General features: G+C 36.7%; 1 protein-coding gene across 1 annotated transcript; it reads right to left on the reverse strand.

Annotated features, from left to right (window-relative positions):
* Window positions 1-422: 422 nt before the first annotated feature.
* chrna7a (cholinergic receptor, nicotinic, alpha 7a (neuronal)) lies at window positions 423-21,276 on the reverse strand. The gene is made up of 10 exons (XM_048185577.1): window positions 20,809-21,276; window positions 18,850-18,990; window positions 18,203-18,247; window positions 16,457-16,566; window positions 15,205-15,284; window positions 9,818-9,985; window positions 7,003-7,197; window positions 4,232-4,318; window positions 3,382-3,491; window positions 423-1,609 (listed from the first exon to the last, which is right to left on the reverse strand). Exons 1-10 carry the CDS (start codon window positions 21,019-21,021, stop codon window positions 1,073-1,075), a joined length of 1,686 nt encoding a protein of 561 aa, XP_048041534.1. The 5' UTR covers window positions 21,022-21,276; the 3' UTR covers window positions 423-1,072.
* Between the last annotated feature and the right edge of the window lie 91 nt (window positions 21,277-21,367).

The raw sequence follows: 21,367 nt of genomic DNA on the forward strand, positions 1-21,367 counted from the left end.
TTTGTCAAATGAATAAATGTAAATGTATATCCAACATAATTTCATCGGATTTACTTATTTAGTCAACTATGAAAGAACCAATTTATACTGCATATAAGTTTAAATACGACATAAAACTTTTTTCTAGATTTTAATTGGATTACTTTAAATTTAAGCTGGATATATGGTAAGAGAGAGAGAGAGAAAGCACACAGACACAAAAATAACATCTAAAAAATTCAAAAAGGCATATGGTAATGTCTGCCACAGTCCTGCAGTGTGTAACTCTACATTTGTGTCCCAAAACTATGCAGCTTTTGCAATGTGTTCATTTTACACCGTTTCATTACCAGCCACCAGATGGAGGCATTACTCCCTATCTAGACACCAAACAAGATGAGAACAAAGTTAGACGGAAAGACGAGACAACCCAGAAACACAGATTCAACCTACAAAAATATGTTTATTTGTCATTATACTGTACAATATTTTGAAAGAAATATATTTAGAAATCTCCACCTTCATATCATCACATACATGGACTGATTTACCAGTAATTACTATACTGGAATAATGACATGTACGTGAAGATATAAAAACAGCAGTGATTACTAAAGATGAATCATGATGCAGATACAACAATACAGAAACTCATAGATGCATGTTGATTTTGTGAAGCAAATAGTTAAACTTATAACAACCAGAAACAAAAAATAAGCTTTTATAAAGTGCATTTAAGGCTACAGTCTTGTCTCTGGTCCACACTACAATAATACGTCAATTTATAGAGCCACTACTACACAAACACATAAAAACATCTGTTGAGACCAGTCTAGAAGGAACAGTTCATCATTTCATTAATCACCTTTTCTTTTCTTTGTTGCGTGAAATATATAAGGAGATGTTGAGCAGAATGTTCATGCTGCTCTTTCCCATACAATTTTCCCATACAAATACAACCAGTTAATTTTCACTTTTGGGTGAACCATTTCCTTCATGTCAAACTTTAGAGAGTTAATCTATAAAAGAAATATATTGTTACACACTTAAGAGGCTCTGAGAAGTAAAAAATAACTGCAATAGAGCCTAGGCCTCAGGTGAAGAAATCTTTAGATATGGCCTCTACGAAGTTCGGGGCAGACATTAAGATACCAATGGTGCAGAGAATGGTGAACAGGGAAAAGGCCATGAGACAAAGACGGTCAATAACAGATGCTGCAAACTTCCACTCGTTACACAAAGTCTCTTCCTCGTCTTGGTCCCGGAAGCGTTTGGCAATGTACCGAACCTCATCTAAGATTTTGGAGATGTCAGTTTCGCCAGGGCCGCTGCTAACGGAAGACGCCTGAGCCCCAGGGAGCAGCACATCCTCCTCACCTGCGGCGACGAGCCGGCTGCAGATCACCCCTGAATCTGGTGAAGTGGCGTAGTGAATAGTGTCCATTCCACGGAAGCCGATGTACAGCAGGTTTCCGTTGGTGGACTGTGCGGCTCCAGTGCTGATGTTCAGATCCACGCTGGAGAAGCTGCTGCGCGGCTGCTTATTGTGACAAGCTGAGCGAACTCTGTCCTCGCCGGGCCTCTTCATCCGCAGGAACCAGGCGCACCAGTTCAACAGCACCACACGGGTCTAATGGGAAAATTAACTGTTAAATACAGGGTTTGTATGTTTATGAAAAGTCGTGGAGTTTTAAAATAGCAATTTCCAGGCCTGATTTTGTCTTCTCTCTCCCTTGCTTTCTCTCTCTTATGATGCACAAATGGCTGCACTACAAGCGAGCTGCACACTCTCTGGACAATTGACAGAATTGTCACTCACCCAGTCGGGCAAGTTTTGCATCAGTTTATCTTTTGCAAGTCTTTTTAAGTCTTCTTAAGTATCCTCTTTAACAAAGTCAATTATGTCTTAAGTGAACGGAAACATTTGAGAGAGAAAACATGTGTGTATTAGTATATTGGGCCCTGTTTCCACCTGGTATTAGGATGCGTTTTGGTCGATCGGATCACAAGTGGAGGAGGAAGACGCATTCTTGTTTACACCTGGTGTGTTAATTCATCTCTTTTGTCCACTTTCAAACATTTCTGTCCTGATTTCTTTGAGGGGAGGGTATTTGGGTAGGTAAATATAAGTTTTTTTTTTTTTTTCAGATCTTTTAATCTATTGAACAAAATAAGCTCATGCAATGTACATATGAATGTGCCCAGAAATGACGGAAAAACATGGGGCATCAGCTTTCGTTTCTGCTCTGACAGCTGCAAGTCCACACCAAACGCTGTGAATGCGTGTTAGAAATCAGGAACGTTGAGAGAACATTGTGCTTGGTACATTTTTCATCTTCAAACCAAACTTGGGTTTTCAGTCGTCAAAGTTTAAATCCTGTCTGGCTAGAGCGCTTCCAATAATGTTTGGCATTAGGTCAGTCGGTGTAGAGTAGGTGGTTTTGAGGCTGTCTGAACACATTCAACCACATGAGCGTCTAGACTACGAAAGTAATCCTGTCGAATGGGTTTTCAACTATCTCTGGATGCGGTCAAAAGTGAACAAGCTCAAAACGTTTTAAACCATGTTTACACCTGTATTTAGCGCCATCCACTTGTGATTCAATTGACCAAAATCTTAATACCAGGTGTAAACGGCCTTGGATCCATGCATTCACTCTTAAAGTGACAGCAGCCTAAAAAACATGCTGCCATCTGTGTCATTAACGGTGATCAAACAACAAAAGTCAAAGAGAAAATCACTCACTGCTCTTGAATGAATAACTTTTGTAACTTTAAGGATTAATCTGTTTTCAATTTACAGTAAATTTATGTTTTTTAATATACAGTGAAGACTTTCTAGTGTTATTTTTCATTTGATTATTCAATTGCTGTAGTATTTCTGTACCTGAATACTACTGTTAGGCCCACCTAAAAGAACTTTAATTTCTATCTTTATTCTTTTGTACATATTTGTACTACTGCTTGTAATTTATTTGTTCATATTTTACTGACTGTTTGTAAATTCAATTCAAAATTTTAAATCAAGCTTCCTTGTGCTGTCTGTAAGCTTTTGCAAAAAAAAAAAAAAAAAAAACATTGTAAAACACAAATACAAAGAGTGAGAAAATATTTAGAATTTAGGTGAGATAATTGTTTTGTTTTTTGGTTTTTTTTTAAATGTAAAGAAAATTACATTTTATTCTTAGTTTACATGTATACATAAAAACGGAACATTAGGACATGAATATTTGCCTCAAGTGTCATGAAAAATTCAAGGAAAATTATTGGTAAATTTGTGTACGAAACCTGTATATACCACTGTTTTCCAAACACAAACATGGAAGTAAACATTAAACTACTAAATTCAACCAGATGGGTTTATACGTCAAATAGAAATAGAAGCAAGAACAAGAGCCTCACCCATTTTGGCATTTTTCCTCCATCAGGATCATGGTAGTGGTATTGTAATACCCAGACTGTGGCTATCACAGACAGTCCAACAATCACCATGGTGGTGGCGAAATACTGAGCTAATCAGAGGATAGAGAGAATTACATGAACAAACTAGAGAAAAACCTACTAAAGACAAAAAAATTAAGTCAAGTTACATTTATTTGTATTGTGCTTTATACAAAAAAGATGGTCTCAAAGCAAAAACAAAAATAAATGGAAAATAACAGTGTTCCAAAATTAATCGATTATGAAATCACTTAAATTTCAGTTAAGTTGCAATTTTTTTTAGCAATTTAGTCTAAGTCAAGTACTTAACATGATTTAGTATGTTAGTTTAGTACCTTTAAACATGACAAAAGTATTTTAAAGTAAAACTTTTTTATAATTAGACATTACAAAGTGGACTTTTTAAAAGTGTGTTAAGAAACAGTCATTAGAGTGTACTCTTTAAGTACACTTAATTGGCCTTTTATTTCATTAATATTACATTATCTGCAAGTAGTTAAGATTTGAAGTGCACTTCTTTTTAACAAGTGCCTAATAGGGCAGGTCAGAAATGTTGTGAAGTTTATTTGAACAAATTCTTTTATTGAGATGGGGTGTATCAATGAACTGGTTCAAATGAGTCATTTGAATCATCGCATAAAAGTGTTCCTGAATGTTATACAGATAAAGCTTCAAACTCACAGTTTTACTCCAATACAAAAGCTCTCCTTTACAGTGATTAATAAAGGTTTTGCAAAGTGGTTTAACCAAATAAATTATTAGAAAGTACAAAACTATTTGATCACAAATCATCATTACAAATTTGACTCACCTATTAAGGGTACAGAGTCTGATGTCGCCGGCATTATCTCTGCTACCAGAAGCATGAAAACTGTCAATGAGAGCAGGACGGTGATCCCTGACAATCAAAATATATATATATATATATTACTCCCCCTCCAACACTGTGACAGTTTTCAAATGAAATCACAACACTGAAGACAAATAAAGAGAGGAAACTTGGGCTAGTGGTAACTCTGAATAGTTTTAGCATATTAGATATGACAATGTTAATGTATTTGGTCTTGGCGGACTAAATCTGCTACACATATGGACATGGACAAGTATGGACTTGCTGCTACTGCCAAAAGATACAGACAAGCTGCTGTGAACATGCAAGATATGATGCTGTTGCATTAATAGGCATATGTAAATCCCGTAGCAGATCTAGGCAGGTGGAGCTGGGGAGGTGGAGGCAAGTTGGCTGGAGAATTAGCAGAGGACAATCAGCTTGTGCCATGTAGTAATTATGTGACTGCTTGCAGATTTTCAGCCTGTGCCATCTAGAGTTTCACTGAACTACATATATGTATGTATATACATATGTGTTTCAAACAGCTAGAGTACACTACACTATATTTCTGTGAATTCTATCTCTCTAACATTTGACTATACAGTAACTGTCATTATGAGAAATATTCAGTTGGAGTAAAAAAACTAGCAACTATCCCCAGTATACTGTAGCTACTGTCAAGATGACCCAAGAGAATGCAAAATACATAATTGAGTGCCCTAATTAGATCAGAAAATAAGCAGAGCTATATAAGGTGAAACTTAAAAGTACTGTATCATACACAGTCGGCTAACTGCTGGTATTTAGAGTATTGATCTTGAGTAACTCACAGAGCAACGGCCAATGACTCACTCGGTGGAAAGTAATGTTGGCAGCCTCACCACACTAATACCATTTAGGAATGACAAAATGAAAAAAAAAAAAAAATGCGTTCTGCGGTGGGTTCAGTCTCTTCCAGAGCGCTCCCTCACTCGGTGCGACAGCATCCTCTAAAATAAATCCTGCAGGCCAGATAAATTGAGGCATTTGGCCTTCAAAGCTCTCCAACTGCATTAATCACTGAAGCGATCTTTGGTAAGCCATCAATCTCACTACACGCCACTTACAGTAGCTTACAGGGATGCCGACATAAATCGTGTGCCGCCTGTGCCAAAATGAATTTCATATGATGTTGGTTTAAATGTGGATATTTCACTAAGTCAGCAAAAAAAGGAAGTGTGAGAAATAAAATTAATGATTCAAAATGGCAAATGTGACATTTATGCACTTCCATTTACAGCAGTACAAGAGTGAGGCTCCCATAATAAACCCCTTTTAAAGGTGAAGTGTTTCATTTCTTTCAAAAGGCGCTTTTCCACTGTTAGGCCAAACAGTTCAAAGAACGGTGAGGAACGTTTACAGTTATATTTCCACTTGAGCTTGGCCTGGAATTCTAGAATGCGTGTAGTGACGTTGCAGCTCAGGGTTGGTCACTTGTCTATTGCCTGGCTACCAGTTTCTCTGTAGTTGGCCAAGCGCAGTATATGAGTGAAATGAAAAAAAAAAAAAAAAAAAAAAAAATATGATCATGCTTCAAAACGCAGACCCCATTTACATCTCATACCATCTGTAAACTCATTATCAAGGCAACAACTGACAGATTTGTATTACATTCCAAAGCGGAATCCATTATCAGAACCACAGTGGAAATTGAAACCATATGGAATCGAATGAAACAGTTAAAGGGATAGTTCACCCAAAAAATTACCCCATGATTTACTCATCTTCAAGCCATCCTAGGTGTATATGACTTTCAGAAGAACACAATCAGAGTTATGTTAAATAATATCCAAGCTTTATAATGGCAGTAAATAGAGGATGCGATTTTGAAGCCCAAAAAGTGCATCCATCCATCATAAAAGATATCGACACAGCTTTGAGGGGTTAATAAAGGCCTTCTGAAGCAAAGCGATGCATTAAACATCCATATTTAAAACTTTAAAAATTAAAATAACTAGCTTCCGGCAGACAATTTACAATTTACAGCGAAAGAGTGACCTCTAAATGGGAATTTTTAAAGAGAAATGTCTGAGGATTTCGATATAAGAGAAGAGGAGCTTGAGTTTGTTGCACAGCCTCAATTGTTTGAACAGCGAGAGCCGTCAAAGCTTATGATACTCCTGCTTCAAACATCGCGTCAGGGGTTATTCTTGTGGTGCAAGTCAACTCGCGTACGGCCCTTACTGGAAGCTAGTTATTTTAGTATTTAAACTTTTAAACATGGATATTTTTCTTACACAAACCCATCGCTTTGCTTCAGAAGGCCTTTATGAACCCCCCGAAGCCGTCTGGAGTACTTTTATGATGGATGGATGCACTTTTTTGGGCTTCAAAATCTCATCCTCTATTCACTGCCATTATGAAGTTTGGAAGAGCCAGGACATTATTTAATATAACTCCGATTGTATTCCTCTGAAAGGTTAAAGTCATATACACCTAGGATGGCTTGAGAGTGAGTAAATCATGGGGTAATTTTCATTTTTGGGTGAACTATTCCTTTAAGCAATGAGAATGGTTTGGCTTGACGGTGGAAAAGCAGATAATGTCTTGGTGGTTTCCCAAAAGGAGTGGAAGGTAGAAACAGTTTTTCCTTCCCAAAAATTCAAGTCAAGGATATTTAGGAAAACATGACATTTCAAACTAATTACAGATTTGTAAAGTGCACATTAACATTTTAAAATGATGACAGAGTCATTCTGTGTGTAGCTCACCAAGAGAGATCTTCTCGCCTGAGTCAGCAGGCAACAGGAAGACGAGCAGAGCCAGAGTAGAGATGAGCACACAGGGAATAAGCAGATTAAGACCGTAGTATAGCGTCCGTCTCCGCATCACCACAGTGAAAGTCACATCTGGGTACGGCTCCTTGCAGCAGTCATAGAATCTCTCATTCCTTCGACCTGGAACCTCTACAGTACATATTATTGGCAACCTTATAAAGGGAATGTTTTGTGAAATGACCAATCACACCTGTTACTGTACATTCACCTTACAGTCATGGGTCGACTGTCACAAGGTTGAAGGTCAGTGCAAAAATGCTTAATATCGCCATTAATATCGCAATTAGCAAATGCGATGCTGTCAGAGTTAAACAAAAACAGATCACTGGGATTAATTTCCCATAACAGAGTTGAACTATTGTATGGAAGCTTGTTTCCACCACTAAATAAAAATAAAAAAGGTATTTGCGACTTTTTATCTCACACTTCTGACTTTTTTCTCTCAATTGCGAGTTATAATTTCAGAATTGTGAGATGTAAACTGGAAATTCTGACTTCTTTTCTCAGAATTGTGGGATATAAGTTTGCAATGGCGAGTTATAAAGTCCATTTCTGAGGTAAAAAAAAAAGACTGATACAAAAGTGGCAATTCTGACTTTATCTCATAATTGTGAGTTTATATCATGCAATTCTGAGAAAAAAAATTAAAAGTTAAAATTGCATGATAAAAAGCTGCAATTACACCTTTTTTATTTTTTATAACAAGCTTCCATACTACTGAGCTTGATAACCCTTGTGAAAAAGAAGTAAACTTTAGCAAACTTTTAAAAAGAGTACTTATTACTGAAATGTACTTTGAAACTGAACGTGATGTTTTTGGACAGTTAATTGCATGAAAATATATTATAGTTTAAATTTATATTAAATGTAGCTGAAATCTTTATATGTAATTTCAAAATTCTATTGTCTTTGAAATATGTTTAAAGTGTATTGCTGAATGTACTGACAAGCATTTATAATAATTAAGATATACTTTAATGTCATTTCTATTGAAACTTGTATGTCATTTGCAACAATAAATTGGCAGTTTAGTACAATTTTAAATATATTCATTTAAATGTAATATCGAATAACATACTACAGTTGAGAATTTTAAATATGTACTTTAGTCAACACATCAAGAAAGTGTCAAGCTTCTTTAAACAAAATGTATTTTAAAGTAAAAATTTTAGTTATAAAAGTGCATTTTTAAAAGAAACAGTCATAAAAATGTGCTCTCTTTAAAGGATTAGTTCACTTTTAAATAAAATTTCAATGGCCTCCAGATGGTTGAAGGTCAAAATTACAGTTTCAGTGCAGCTTCAAAAGGCTTTAAACGATACCAGACGAGGAATAAGGGGCTTATCTAGTGAAATCAAGTCAGTCATTTATCGAAAAAAATACAACTGTATACTTCATATAAACAAACGTTCGCCTTCTAAGTGCCTCCGGCAAAACCGCATTTCTGTATTCTCCAAAAAGTTTACGCTGTATGTCCTACGCCTTCCCTATTCTACTTACGGTTACATCTAAAAATGTAACTGGTGCTGCGTTCGTTCCGTAAGTAGAATAGGGAAGGCGTAGGACATACAGCGTAAACTTTTTGGAGAATACAGAAATGCGGTTTTGGCAGAGGCACTTACACTCAAAAAAAAAGAACTTTCACTGTTGTTAGTTTCACTCAAACCACCCTTGTTCACATTACTTAAAAAACTCATGTAACTACATGAACGTAATTTAACTGTGTTGTTTCTACTAAAATTGAGTATTGTCAGCTTTACTTAGTAAGTGTTCAGTCAACTTAACATTGGGGATTAAAGTGTTATTTTATGTGTTTTTCAGTAAAGGGAAATATGTTGTTAGTTTATGTTAGTGTTTAATGTTCAGTTATGTTGGACATTTAGAGTAGTTTCTGTAATGTTTTTTAATTTTGTGGTTACCATCATGCAGAAGAGCGTCGCCTGTGTTTAGGCTGTGAGCGCTCATATACGCATGTTTATATAGGATGAAATTCCTGCTCTCAATTCAATTGAGTTTGTTCAATTAGTCCTTTTTTGAGTGCATTTTGGGGTAAGGGGCTGCATTCTGATATGTTGTATCCTTTTTATTTAAATGATTATTCAAAAAATCAACATAACATTATTAAGTAAACTGCACATATAAATATTATGTAACAGTGACGTTCAAATGATTTGTATTTACTCAAAGAAATTTTGTCAACTTTACTTGAATTCTTTTGTTCATTCAACTAAATAGTTTTTTGTACAAACTTGAGTGTAGAAGGTGAACGTTTGTTTATATAAAGCATATACAGTTGTATTTTTTTCGAAAATGACTGATTGTTTCGCTAGATAAGACCCTTATTCCTCGTCTGGTATCGTTTAAAGCCCTTTGAAGCTGCATTGAAACTGTAATTTTGACCTTCAACCTGGAATGTTTTCATCAAAAACCTTAATTTATTTTCGACTGAAGAGAGAAAGACATGAACATCTTGGATGACATGGGGGTGAGTAAATTATCAGGAAAAGTTTATTTGAAAGTGGTACTAATCCTTTAAATACAATTAAGTAGCCTTTTGTTTCATTAATATTATCTACAGATATATTTTTTTGGGGGGAAAAAATATACTTTTAAGATTTTAAGTGCACTTTTTTACAAGGGAAGGCTAAAATACTGTAAGCAATGAAAACAATAAAATACTGATAAAGTCTGTAAGAGAAATGTCTGTTCTATTAAATATACATACATATATATAAGTATATCACCTTACCCACAAGGTCCCACTCTCCATTAGCGATATATCCTGTGATGTCAGCATCAATCATCTGCAGGTCCAGAGACCATCCCCCATACGTCCAGGAGCCAAATTTCAAATCACACCTCTGAAGATCAAAGGGGAACCAGCGAACATCGATGTGGCAGGTGCTTTTGAATATCCCTGTGAACATATATGTGAGCTGACTGCTGTGGAACATTTTCATTGCAGGGTAATAAAACAACCCGCAGCACATCTGAGAGCACTTTATAGCCATAATAGTAAAAACTATAATAAAAATGCATATCATTGTTCATCATTACTATTACTGCAATGGTAGGAACATTATTATAAATAACAATCTCATGCAAAAATGTGAAAATTTGATCTATATGAACCATAACGTTGATGAAAATGAACATCTGGGGAACTGTTCAATTAGAAGACTGCCACAACATACATTCAAGGTCCCAGTAAAGACATGCGTATGTAATTTAGTTTAGCACGGATGGTTCAGTACATCATCTTCCATCCATGTTCTTTCATTGCCATAAAGCATAACTAGGCATCTGACAAAGCTTTATGGAGGTTCAAGAGGAGGCAATCTTTTCAATGTCACCACATAGAGAATTTACTGCAAACTCACTGCCAGGACTACATCTGCTCATGAATCAAATGTTTATCTCAGGACAGAGCCTGCTAAAGCTTTCACAGCAAGAAACAAGAGGTGAAAAGTAAAGGATGCAGTGGGGGCAAATGCCGCACAGGCAGATCTCCATTCACATCAGATAGTTTATCAATGAGACAACTCTTTAAACTAAAAATATAAGTAACAACTTTAGCTTTCCATATAATCATACTTGCTGATTTTCTTGCATAAAAGAAATAAATTTAAAGGTGCACTACGTAATGTTTTTGGTTCATGTTGTTGTGCTGGCCAATACAAAAGATTTTATTTCACTGACACTTATTGATTCTGGTTTGTGACACCATTGCATAAATATCCTATTTCTCACACATAATTATTTGTTACCAATATAAATTTTATTTCCACAGCAAAAAAAGTGTCTTATAATATTGAGCTTATCAAAATTAAATGAGTAGTGATGTGTTTCTGCCAGGTAATTGTGACTTTATTTCTTTGTAAATGTGACTTTATAGAGTTTATACTTTAGTGTGTTCACACTTGGCAGCTTTGGGGCTCGATTTGGTTCTCTTGGTTCTTTTGGTCGAGACCAAAAAAGAAAATAATATATTTAGTCCTGATTCACTTAGCATTGACACTGTCATTTTTAACACCAAACCTAAAGATATATATATATAAAAAAAAAAAAAAAAAAAAGGTCTTTTATGACGTATATTTTGTGATTGAACTTGTCGAGCATCCAAAACAATGCTGTGTCCTGGACTAAATGCACTCGCTGTTACATATGATGGTATTTTGACCTGCTTAGAACTTGTGAAAAGCTTATGAAATGTGTAAAGGAGTCAAAAAAGCAGCAAGGAGACGTTGTTCAGACGCAACATCGCGACTATGACGAGAAGAACCAGGTACGCTTGAGCATCCTGTCCTTTTTAGGGTCGCATCCTATGACATCACGTCCTGTTTTTGGTTCGTTTACATGTTTTTGTTCCATGTTGCGTTCATATTTCAGTCGAACTGCAGCAGAGTTTGGAAGCGGAGCGAGTCCCACCTTTTCAGCTCACTTGTTTGTTGCACACCTGGGTTTGGATGGCAGTGTTCACATTTATTCAAATGAACCGAACTAACAGAGCAATCGCACTAGAGTTCGTTTTTATCAAACCAAACCTGCCAAGTGTGAACACACCCTAAAACGAATGCTCTGTTAATGTGGTTCATTTGAATAAGTGTGAACTGTTGAACACTGCAATCCCAACCCTGTTGGACACAAAACAATCGAACTCTGGTGCGGTTCGACTGAAACATGAAAGCAATATGGACCAAAGACATCTAAGGACGTGATGTCACAAGATTCGACCATAAAAAAAGGACAGAATGCTCAAGAAATCCAGGCTCTTCTTGTCATAGTCACAATGTTGCCCATTAAGCCCAAAGTATACTTCACTTTTTACGCGTACGCGAGGGTCAGCGTACAGTGCACGTGACGCGAATTTCATCATAAGAATAGTATGCACGTACTGTACGTTTTTTGTAACCGGACATTCTTTTTCCAGTAATTATTTTATCCACAAGGTGGCAACCGTGCCTTGGGGATATCGATTCACAAGGTAGTCAAAGAAAAACTGCACAAACACAACCGATCAGAACACATGCAAGCTACAGTGACAATGGAGGCCTACATAGACCAGAGATTGTGTGAAGAGGTTAGAAAGTACCCTCATTTGTAAAACTCTAGCATGAAAGAATACAAAGATGTTTACATGGGTTGTAACTCATAGCGAGAGATTGCTTAAAACTGCGAATGCGTCAAACGGCGGTGTATGCATACGAGTTAAATGAAGTATGCTTTGCAAGGCTGTGCATTCGACTGTGCACATACACTAGCATACGTGTAAAAAAAAACAAAGTATACTTACTGCTTTACTGTTCGGTGCAGGCGTTTGAACCGCATCTCCTTGCAGCAGATCTGTGTTTGTGTGTGACAGAGGAATTCCTGCCACTGTTATTACTCCTTTACACATTTTATAAACTCTTCGCAAGTTCTCAACTGGTAAAAATACCACAATACGAACACATTTAGCCCAGCACACAGCATTGTTTGGATGTTCAGTAAGTTCCGTAACAAAACATGCGCCATAAAAGCTGTAAAAGAACTAAATGTAGCCTATCATTTTCTTTTTTGGTCCAGACCAAAAGAACCAAGAGAACCAAACTACAAGTGTGAACCAAGGTTATAATCGTTAACAAAAACGAACGAAAAAAACGAAAACTAGGTGGGAAAAAACATTGTCGTTAACTGAAATAAAATAAAAACGAGGCATTACAAAAAAACGATAACTAACTAAAACTGTAATGTGTGTTTGGCAAAACTAACTAAAATAAAATAAAATTATAGATTAAATGACGCGAGAAGCGATTGCTACTATAGCAAGTTAATTTTTTTTTTTCAAATCTTTTGCGTTCCCTCGCAAAGATTGCGTTCCCTCGCAAAGATGTTTTGCGTTCCCTCGCAAAGATTGCGTTCCCTCGCAAAGATGTTTTGCGTTCCCTCGCAAAGATGTTTTGCGTTCCCTCGCAAAGATGTTTTGCGTTCCCTCGCAAAGATTGCGTTCCCTCGCAAAGATGTTTTGCGTTCCCTCGCAAAGATGTTTTGCGTTCCCTCGCAAAGATTGCGTTCCCTCGCAAAGATGTTTTGCGTTCCCTCGCAAAGATGTTTTGCGTTCCCTCGCAAAGATGTTTTGCGTTCCCTCGCAAAGATTGCGTTCCCTCGCAAAGATGTTTTGCGTTCCCTCGCAAAGATGTTTTGCGTTCCCTCGCAAAGTTATAATCGTTGCCTTGCTGTGAGCTCAGACAAACACTTCCTCTTTAATGTCCCGCTGGCTGGCAGTAGTGTTTTAGTTAGTAACATACGTTAATAATGCACACAAATAATGCGCGGCTCATAGAGTTTGAACTTGTTGGACTCAAAAATGAATGCAGTCAGTGCTTATGTCAAGCAGTTCGGTTGGTAATATATTCACAGATTCGAGCTTCCCGGATTAATAATTCGTGAGCTAAACGTTGTTAAAACACAAATGCAGCTACTTCCAATCATAGTAGCCTAGACAACAAGCTACAACAACCCAATTTTCCTCAAATGTGTTTTATAATAAATTGGTCTCTATGAGCAGGCGGCGGAGATACACGCCTGAAGGGACCGTCTGAAAAGTGCAAAACCCGAAACCCTTTTGCTCATTTTATATTACGAAAAATACTCAATAACTTCACTGTAACATACTGTACTGGCACCAAATTCAGTTCATACATCACTGCTCTCCTGCTGGTTATAGGTACTACAACACTTAGTTTGGCAAGTAGCACTTAAAGGCCTTCTTTACACAAATGATGTTGGTACACAGCTTACATACAACAGCTTTTGCATGATAATGGCTTACTGGATTTGATGGCATTACAATTTATTTAATATTTTTACTAATAACAGTTAAGTTATTATTATATTATTTTATTTAATAATTAATAATCATAAACGTTATGCATTTTTTTTATTTTTTTTTTTATCAAACTAAGTGTTGGGTTTTGCACTTTTCAGACGGTCCCTTCAGGCGTGTATCTCCGCCGCCTGCTCATAGAGACCAATTTATTATAAAACACATTTGAGGAAAATTGGGTTGTTGTAGCTTGTTGTCTAGGTTACTATGATTGGAAGTAGCTTCATTTGTGTTTTTAACAACGTTTAGCTCACGAGTTACTAATCCGGGAAGCTCGAATCTGTGAATATATTGCCAACTGAACTGCTTGACATAAGCACTGACTGCATTTCTTCATTTTTGAGTCCAACAAGTTCAAACTCTATGAGCCGCGCATTATTTGTGTGCATTATTAACGTATGTTACTAACTGAAACACTACTGTCAGCCAGCGGGACATTAAAGAGGAAGTGTTTGTCCGAGTTCACAGCAAGGGAACGATTATAACTTTGCGAGGGAACGCAAAAGTTTTGCGTGGGAACGCAAAACATCTTTGCGAGGGAACGCAATCTTTGCGAGGGAACGCAAAACATCTTTGCGAGGGAACGCAAAAGATTTGAAAAAAAAAAATTCCTCCCATCCCAAATTTTTTTTCCACCACCACGTAAAATTTCCTTCCTTCCCTTTTTTTTTTCTACCACCATGTCCCTTTAGGGGCTCCGTAATGTATGTCTTCTTTAGTCTGTTGGCTCTTTAGGTTTTTTACTGGCACACGTCACTTACACATTTTGCACTTACTGCGGAGTGTTGAGACTGTTTACATATTTGTGCCCATATGTACATTTTATGTACTGGTTTTATTTTTGAATGAATATTTTCTAAAATTGTATGATGTTTTTGTTGAGTTATTATTACACAATACTTTTTCTGACCTTTTTGAACCTTGCCCCTGACAAATAACCCAAATTACAAAAAAAGACTAAAACTAACACTAAAACTAATAAAAACTAAACTAAAACTAAGCATTTTCAAAAAATAAAAACTAAATTAAACTAGCAAACCCACTTTAAAAACTAATTAAAACTAAACTGAATTTGAAAACAAAAAGTCAAAATGAAATAAAAATAAAAACTAATGAAAAATGCAAAACTATAATAACCTTGGTGTGAACACACCCATCTGAGCTTTAAATGGGCTTCCACAGCAATCCAACCATTGTAGAATAAAAAAATAAAAAAAATTCTAGACCAAGTGGGAAAAATCACTTGAGGCACTATAAACAGTGAAAAGTACCTGGTGGAAGGTATTGGCAGGCACCGGAGGAGTTCACCAGCACATTAGTATGAAATGTGGCATCAAACCTTTCATCAGCACTGTGGAGAACACAACAGTGATATATGAACATCTCAGAGAAACACTTCTGATTAGTCCAATATAAATGGAATGCATTATTTTACACCACTAAAAGGAAACAGTCAAATTAAAATTGCTCCATGTTCAATTTCGTAAATGTGTTTGTCTAAATGAATTCTCATTCAGATAATGGAGGCATGTTCAAGAATAAAGGAATTCAGTCTCAGAAAATACCACGATTGTCCAGGCTGCTAGACCAATACAACCAATAAATAAATAAAATGAAATTGCTACTCTGCACCAGTGGTTTCATTTGATTCCATTTTAGTTTCCATGTACACTCTAAAAAATGCTGGGTTAAAAACAACCCAAGTTGGGTTGAAAATGGACAAACCCAGTGATTGGGTTGTTTTAACCCAGTGGTTGGGTTAAATGTTTGCCCAACCTGCTGGGTAGTTTTATTTAAACCAACTATTGTTTAAAAATTGCTATATAGCTAGCTTAAAATGAACCCAAAATAGTTGGGAAATTAAAAACCAGATGCAATTAGAGGCAACAATAATAGACAAAAGTTGAATGTTTATTAATAAGCGTTAATATTTTATTAATATAAATTTAATAGTTTAATAGTTTATTAATATAAATTGTATTAATAAGCAATTTAATAAATGCTTATTGTTTAATAATTATTCATTGAACATTAATAAATGTTCATTTCCAACATACTTTGGGTTAATTTTAATTAAGCAATACAGTCATTTTTAAACAATAGTTGAGTTAAATAAAACTACCCAGCAGGTTGGGCAAACATTTAACCCTACCGCTGGGTTAAAACAACCCAATTGCTGGGTTTGTCCATTTTCAACCCAACTTGGGTTGTTTTTAACCCAGCATTTTTTAGAGTGTAGTGATTCACTGACCTGATTTGTTTGACCTCAATGTAGAGGCGAATTCTGCATTTTCTCTGGCAGATTCACTTGAAGCAAATTCTATACCATCTATGCTTCTTTTCCAGTAGACAGGGATAAATGAGGCCAAACCTTTGTTTTCCATGACAGTGCAAACTCAGTGTCCAATCTCTGTTACCAGCACTTCTTTCCAGGCAATTTAGCACCCTTCAAGAAATCCTTCATGAACAGGATTTACACTTTACACAGGAAAAGCGTTTGGAACCCCTTAGTGAAGAACAAACCTGTTATAAAGTAAGATGTCAGGCTTCCAGATCTGACTGTCAGGGAATCTTACACTCGTCACTCCAGGATATTCAGAGGAGTTCCACTGAAGATAGTAGTCATACCAGTACTAAAATAAAGAGAATCAGGAACAACATGGAAATGTATGCTTAAAAATTATAATGTATAAATTGTGATAACAATTATTTTATGAAGCAAAGTCAAAGAAATGTAATTTAGACACAATTTATATGGAATAGACCGCAGAGATCTTCATAAAAACTGTAGATTATATATATGTAGATATACACCGATCAGGCATGACATTATGAGCAGTGACAGGTGAAGTGAATCACACTGATTATCTCTTCATCATGGCACCTGTTAGTGGGTGGATATATTAGGCAGCAAGTGAACATTTTGTCCTCAAAGTTGATGTGTTAGAAGAAAAATGGGCAAGCGTAAGGATTTGAGCGAGGGCCAAATTGTGATGGCTAGACGACTGGGTCAGAGCATCTCCAAAACTGCAGCTCTTGTGGGGTGTTCCTGGTCTGCAGTGGTCAGTATCTATCAAGAGTGGTCCAAGGAAGGAACAGTGGTGAACCGGCGACAGGGTCATGGGCGGCTGAGGCTCATTGATGTACGTAGACAGCGAAAGCTGGACCCGTGTGGTCCGATCCAACAGACGAGCTACTGTAGCTCAGATTGCTCAAGAAGTTAATGCTGGTTCTGATAGAAAGGTGTCAGAATACACAGTGCATCACAGTTTGTTGTGTATGGAGCTGCATAGCTGCAGACCAGTCAGGGTGCCCATGCTGACCCCTGTCCAACAGTGGACACGTGAGCATCAGAACTGGACCACGGAGCAATTGAAGACACCACTGGTCTGATGAATCACGTTTTCTTTTACATCACATGGATGGCCGGGTGTGTGTGCGTCACTTACCTGGGGAACACATGACACCAGGATGCACTATGGGAAGAAGGCAAGCCGGCGGAGGCAGTGTGATGCTTTGGGCAATGTTCTGCTGGGAAACCTTGGGTCCTGCCATCCATGTGGATGTTACTTTGACACGTACCACCTACCTAAGCATTGTTGCAGACCATTTACACCCTTTCTTGGAAACGGTATTCCCTGGTGGCTGTGGCTCTTTCAGCAGGATAATGCTCCTGCCACAAAGCAAAAATGGTTCAGGAATGGTTTGAGGAGCACAACAACAAGTTTGAGGTGTTGACTTGGCCTCCAAATTCCCCAGATCTCAATCCAATCGAGCATCTGTAGGATGTGCTGAACAAACAAGTCCAATCCATGGAGGCTCCACCTCGCAACTTACAGGATTAAAGGATCTGCTGCTAACATCTTGGTGTCAGATACCACAGCACACCTTCAGGGGTCTAGTGGAGTCCATGCCTCAACAGGTCAGGGCTGTTTTGGCAGCAAAAGGGGGACCAACACAATATTAGGAAGGTGGTCATAATGTTATGCCTGACCGGTGTATATATCAAGTATATCTACATACATAGAGTATAATCACGTAAAGTAATATATACCATATAGCAAATCTCAACAGCTTGATTACTTGTATCATCACAAAATGTTAAGTATTATCACCCAGCTCTAATCTGCTAAATGTGACTATAAGGCATTAAGATATTATGAATATTAAAATTACTTTCTGTAAAGCTGCTTTGAAACAATGTGTATTGTGAAATGCGCTATACACATAACATTTGACTTGACTTGACGGTGAGTGTTAATGTCTTACCAGCTGTAACCAGATGTTGGTTGTAAGTACTTGATTCTTCTCATCCTGTAGTAGATGGACAAAGATGCACTTTTATAAATAAATCATATTTTACATAGTCTTAACTCTTAAGACACAAGAGTACACTTCTGCATACTTTTTACTGAAATAATATACTTCAAAAGTGCAAAGTCGATGTAATGTTTATGGACACTTAGTTGCATGTTAACGGCAATTAAATGAAAATGTATTATAGATTACATTTTAAATGCTTTAAAGGGTCAGTTCACCTAAAAATGAAATATGTTGTATAGACTATGAAGAATGAACTATAGACTGTCAATGGAGGGACAGAAATGGTTCAGATTTCATTAAAAAGATCTTCATTTGTGTTCAAAAAATGAACGAAAGGGGTTGTTGAGTAATTAATGACATTGTACATCTATCCCTCACAGCTGCATTTTCATGAGTGTAAAATTCAAGCATAGCATTGATTGGGAAATGTTCTGAACAATTCAACATCACAAGTGCCAGGTTTTGTGAACAAGACACATGATATGGTGTAACGGAACAAATTTACTTGGATTATCATAAAGCATCATTCATGGTCACATGAACAATGGGAATATTCAGTGTCCCATCTCTTATTACTGAGTGAATAAACTTACCACATCCATAATCTGCATGAGACTGAAGGTGAAATACACAGTGAGTGATTGTGTGTCATTAAACACAGGTCTCTCCAGTGGGTTATAGTCTTTCATCAGGATCTCTGTAGAGTCTCCTCTGATGCTCTCCCTGAAGTGACACTGCCGGAGAATGAACAATGTGTCACGGTTGCAGAGATTCACCTTCACTGCTAACTGCTTTCAGAAGAGGTTTGCAGCGTGAAGTGAATGAGATATTCAAGAGAATGCTTGCACATCAGCACAGGCAGCTGCTCAAGCTCATTTGGAGGTACGTGTATTGATCTGAAACTCTCATCAAAGCTTTTCTGCTGGGTTTCAGTGATTAAATCTCCAGTAGGAAGTCTGACTGATTAGACTCAAGCACTTTCCCCTAAGTATGCATCTAACTTCCTGTATTTTTGTTTTACATTTGACAGATTTGGACAGCGAACAGCATTGTGCTCTTTCCAGAAAACTTTGATAAACCTCATCAAGATATTATGTTAAAGATGATTAACCTTCTGCCGCCGTTTGTAAATTTTACTTTTTTTTTTTTCGGAATGGTACGAAACTTGGTAAAGATTTTGGCACCTGGTGTGTGAACACAAAAGAAAGAAAAAATAAAATTCTTGTAGTCACACTTGTATTGTTCATGGTCAAAAATGACGCCATTGGAAATGAATGGGAGACGAATTTCATCTATTGGAAACGTTTGGTACTGCACCCAAACAAAATCTTACTGAAAGCTCAGTTTTTGAGATATCAACCTCAAATTTGGAACACAACTTGTTTAGATTTATGGCTTTGATTTTCTCACAGTTTGATAGTAAAACATGTTTTGGAAAATATATATATTTCATATCAAATCTGAAAATGGTATTTTTGTGCATTTTTCATAACAATAAAGATAAAAGTTTTATAACTTTTTAAGTTCACTTAAGTTTATTTCACTTCAGCAAGTGCTTTCTTTAAAAGGAGACCAAACCTAAGTCTGTGATCCAAAATTTTTAAGATTTACATCAGTTTAAGTTGGAAATTTCATTTTCAGGTCCATGCTCAAAAAGTGAATAAATGGATTATAACTACTGCATAAATATAATTTAGTATCATAGAATCCACTAAAATACAAAGTCTTAATTAAAAACATAACACTTAAATAAAGTACAATCATTTCATTGAAATAATATATATATATCGGTCATTTTTGACCAACATGCAAACAGAGGGTTAAGTACTTGTTCTAAACTAGCTTTCTAAACTCTAGCTTCTTTCCCAAAGTTCAATCACCGCCCTCTCTCATCTAGCTGTACAATAAATGAGATCTTTCTCCCAGTGTAATTCCCTTAAGATCACATCCATTCATAATCTAATTCCACTGAGGACATCCTTACGTCAGTCTTTTTCTTTATTCCAAGATGCACTTTTTATTCATGAGTGTCAAAGAAAGAAATGAGAGAGCTGGACTCGCTAGTATCAGAGACACTATATTGTGCACAAAGACAAAGCATCCAGTGTAACCACATATTCAGGGGCACTAATGGAAGTGCACTCAAAGACTTTCTGAAAAACGAATTAGTGGTAACAGAACGAGACCTTAAATATACAAGCCACAGCAATTAGAAAAATTAAGATAAACTGACTTAAAGCCACGTTATATACAGCATACATAAACTTGCACATGCCAACATAAAGCCATGACCTTACATCTGATCAGACCCAATGAATATATTGTCCTAACCTATTAACCCTTATTGCCATTCTGGCCTGTATCCTCGTATAAACAAGCCCCAAACCAAAACATCAAAATTATTTGATGTCACAGTAGCAGTTGAAATTTTGTAATCCAGCAGACATGCAACACGAACACGAACTATTATTGAACATTTTGACTTCATTAGAGCCAATAACTGCACAAAGCTCACAGGTATTGCATAATCAAATGTCCATTAGGTTTCTTACCACTCCATAGGCAGGTTGTGGTGGTAAAATAAAGAGTATATTCCCAAATTCCCATGTTCCTATAAAAATACATTTGCAGAAATGATTAGCTCTATGTGATGTAGGTTTGTGGTAAAGAGTCTCTCTCGGCATCCCACAGGCAGAAGTGAGTACAGTCTCTTGCAGCATCATCAACAAAAGGGCACTATATGCTCCGCCCCCTCCAGCATACATTATTACAGTCTCTCTCTCTCTCTCATGAGAAAAAAAAAAACATTAAAAAAACATAAAAACTAAACAAATACAATTAAAATATTCAAATAGAAATTAAAATAAACAATAATGATGATATGATATGATAATTTCCAAAGCAACTGCAATGCCTTACATGAGGTTTCCTTAAGGCATTGTGTTTTCACTTCCCAAGGCTCCTGGTGCTGCATGATTTGGGTGGAAGATGTAAGACTTGGCAAATGCCCCGCTGCACTGAACAACCAGCCAGATAGATTCAGCTCTGCAACTTGCTGCTCAGCACATTGAGAACAGACTTTTAAGAGAACATCTTAAAGGTGGCTTCTGT

This window comes from Megalobrama amblycephala, linkage group LG3, assembly GCF_018812025.1.
Source record: "Megalobrama amblycephala isolate DHTTF-2021 linkage group LG3, ASM1881202v1, whole genome shotgun sequence".
NCBI classification, from domain to species: domain Eukaryota; kingdom Metazoa; phylum Chordata; class Actinopteri; order Cypriniformes; family Xenocyprididae; genus Megalobrama; species Megalobrama amblycephala.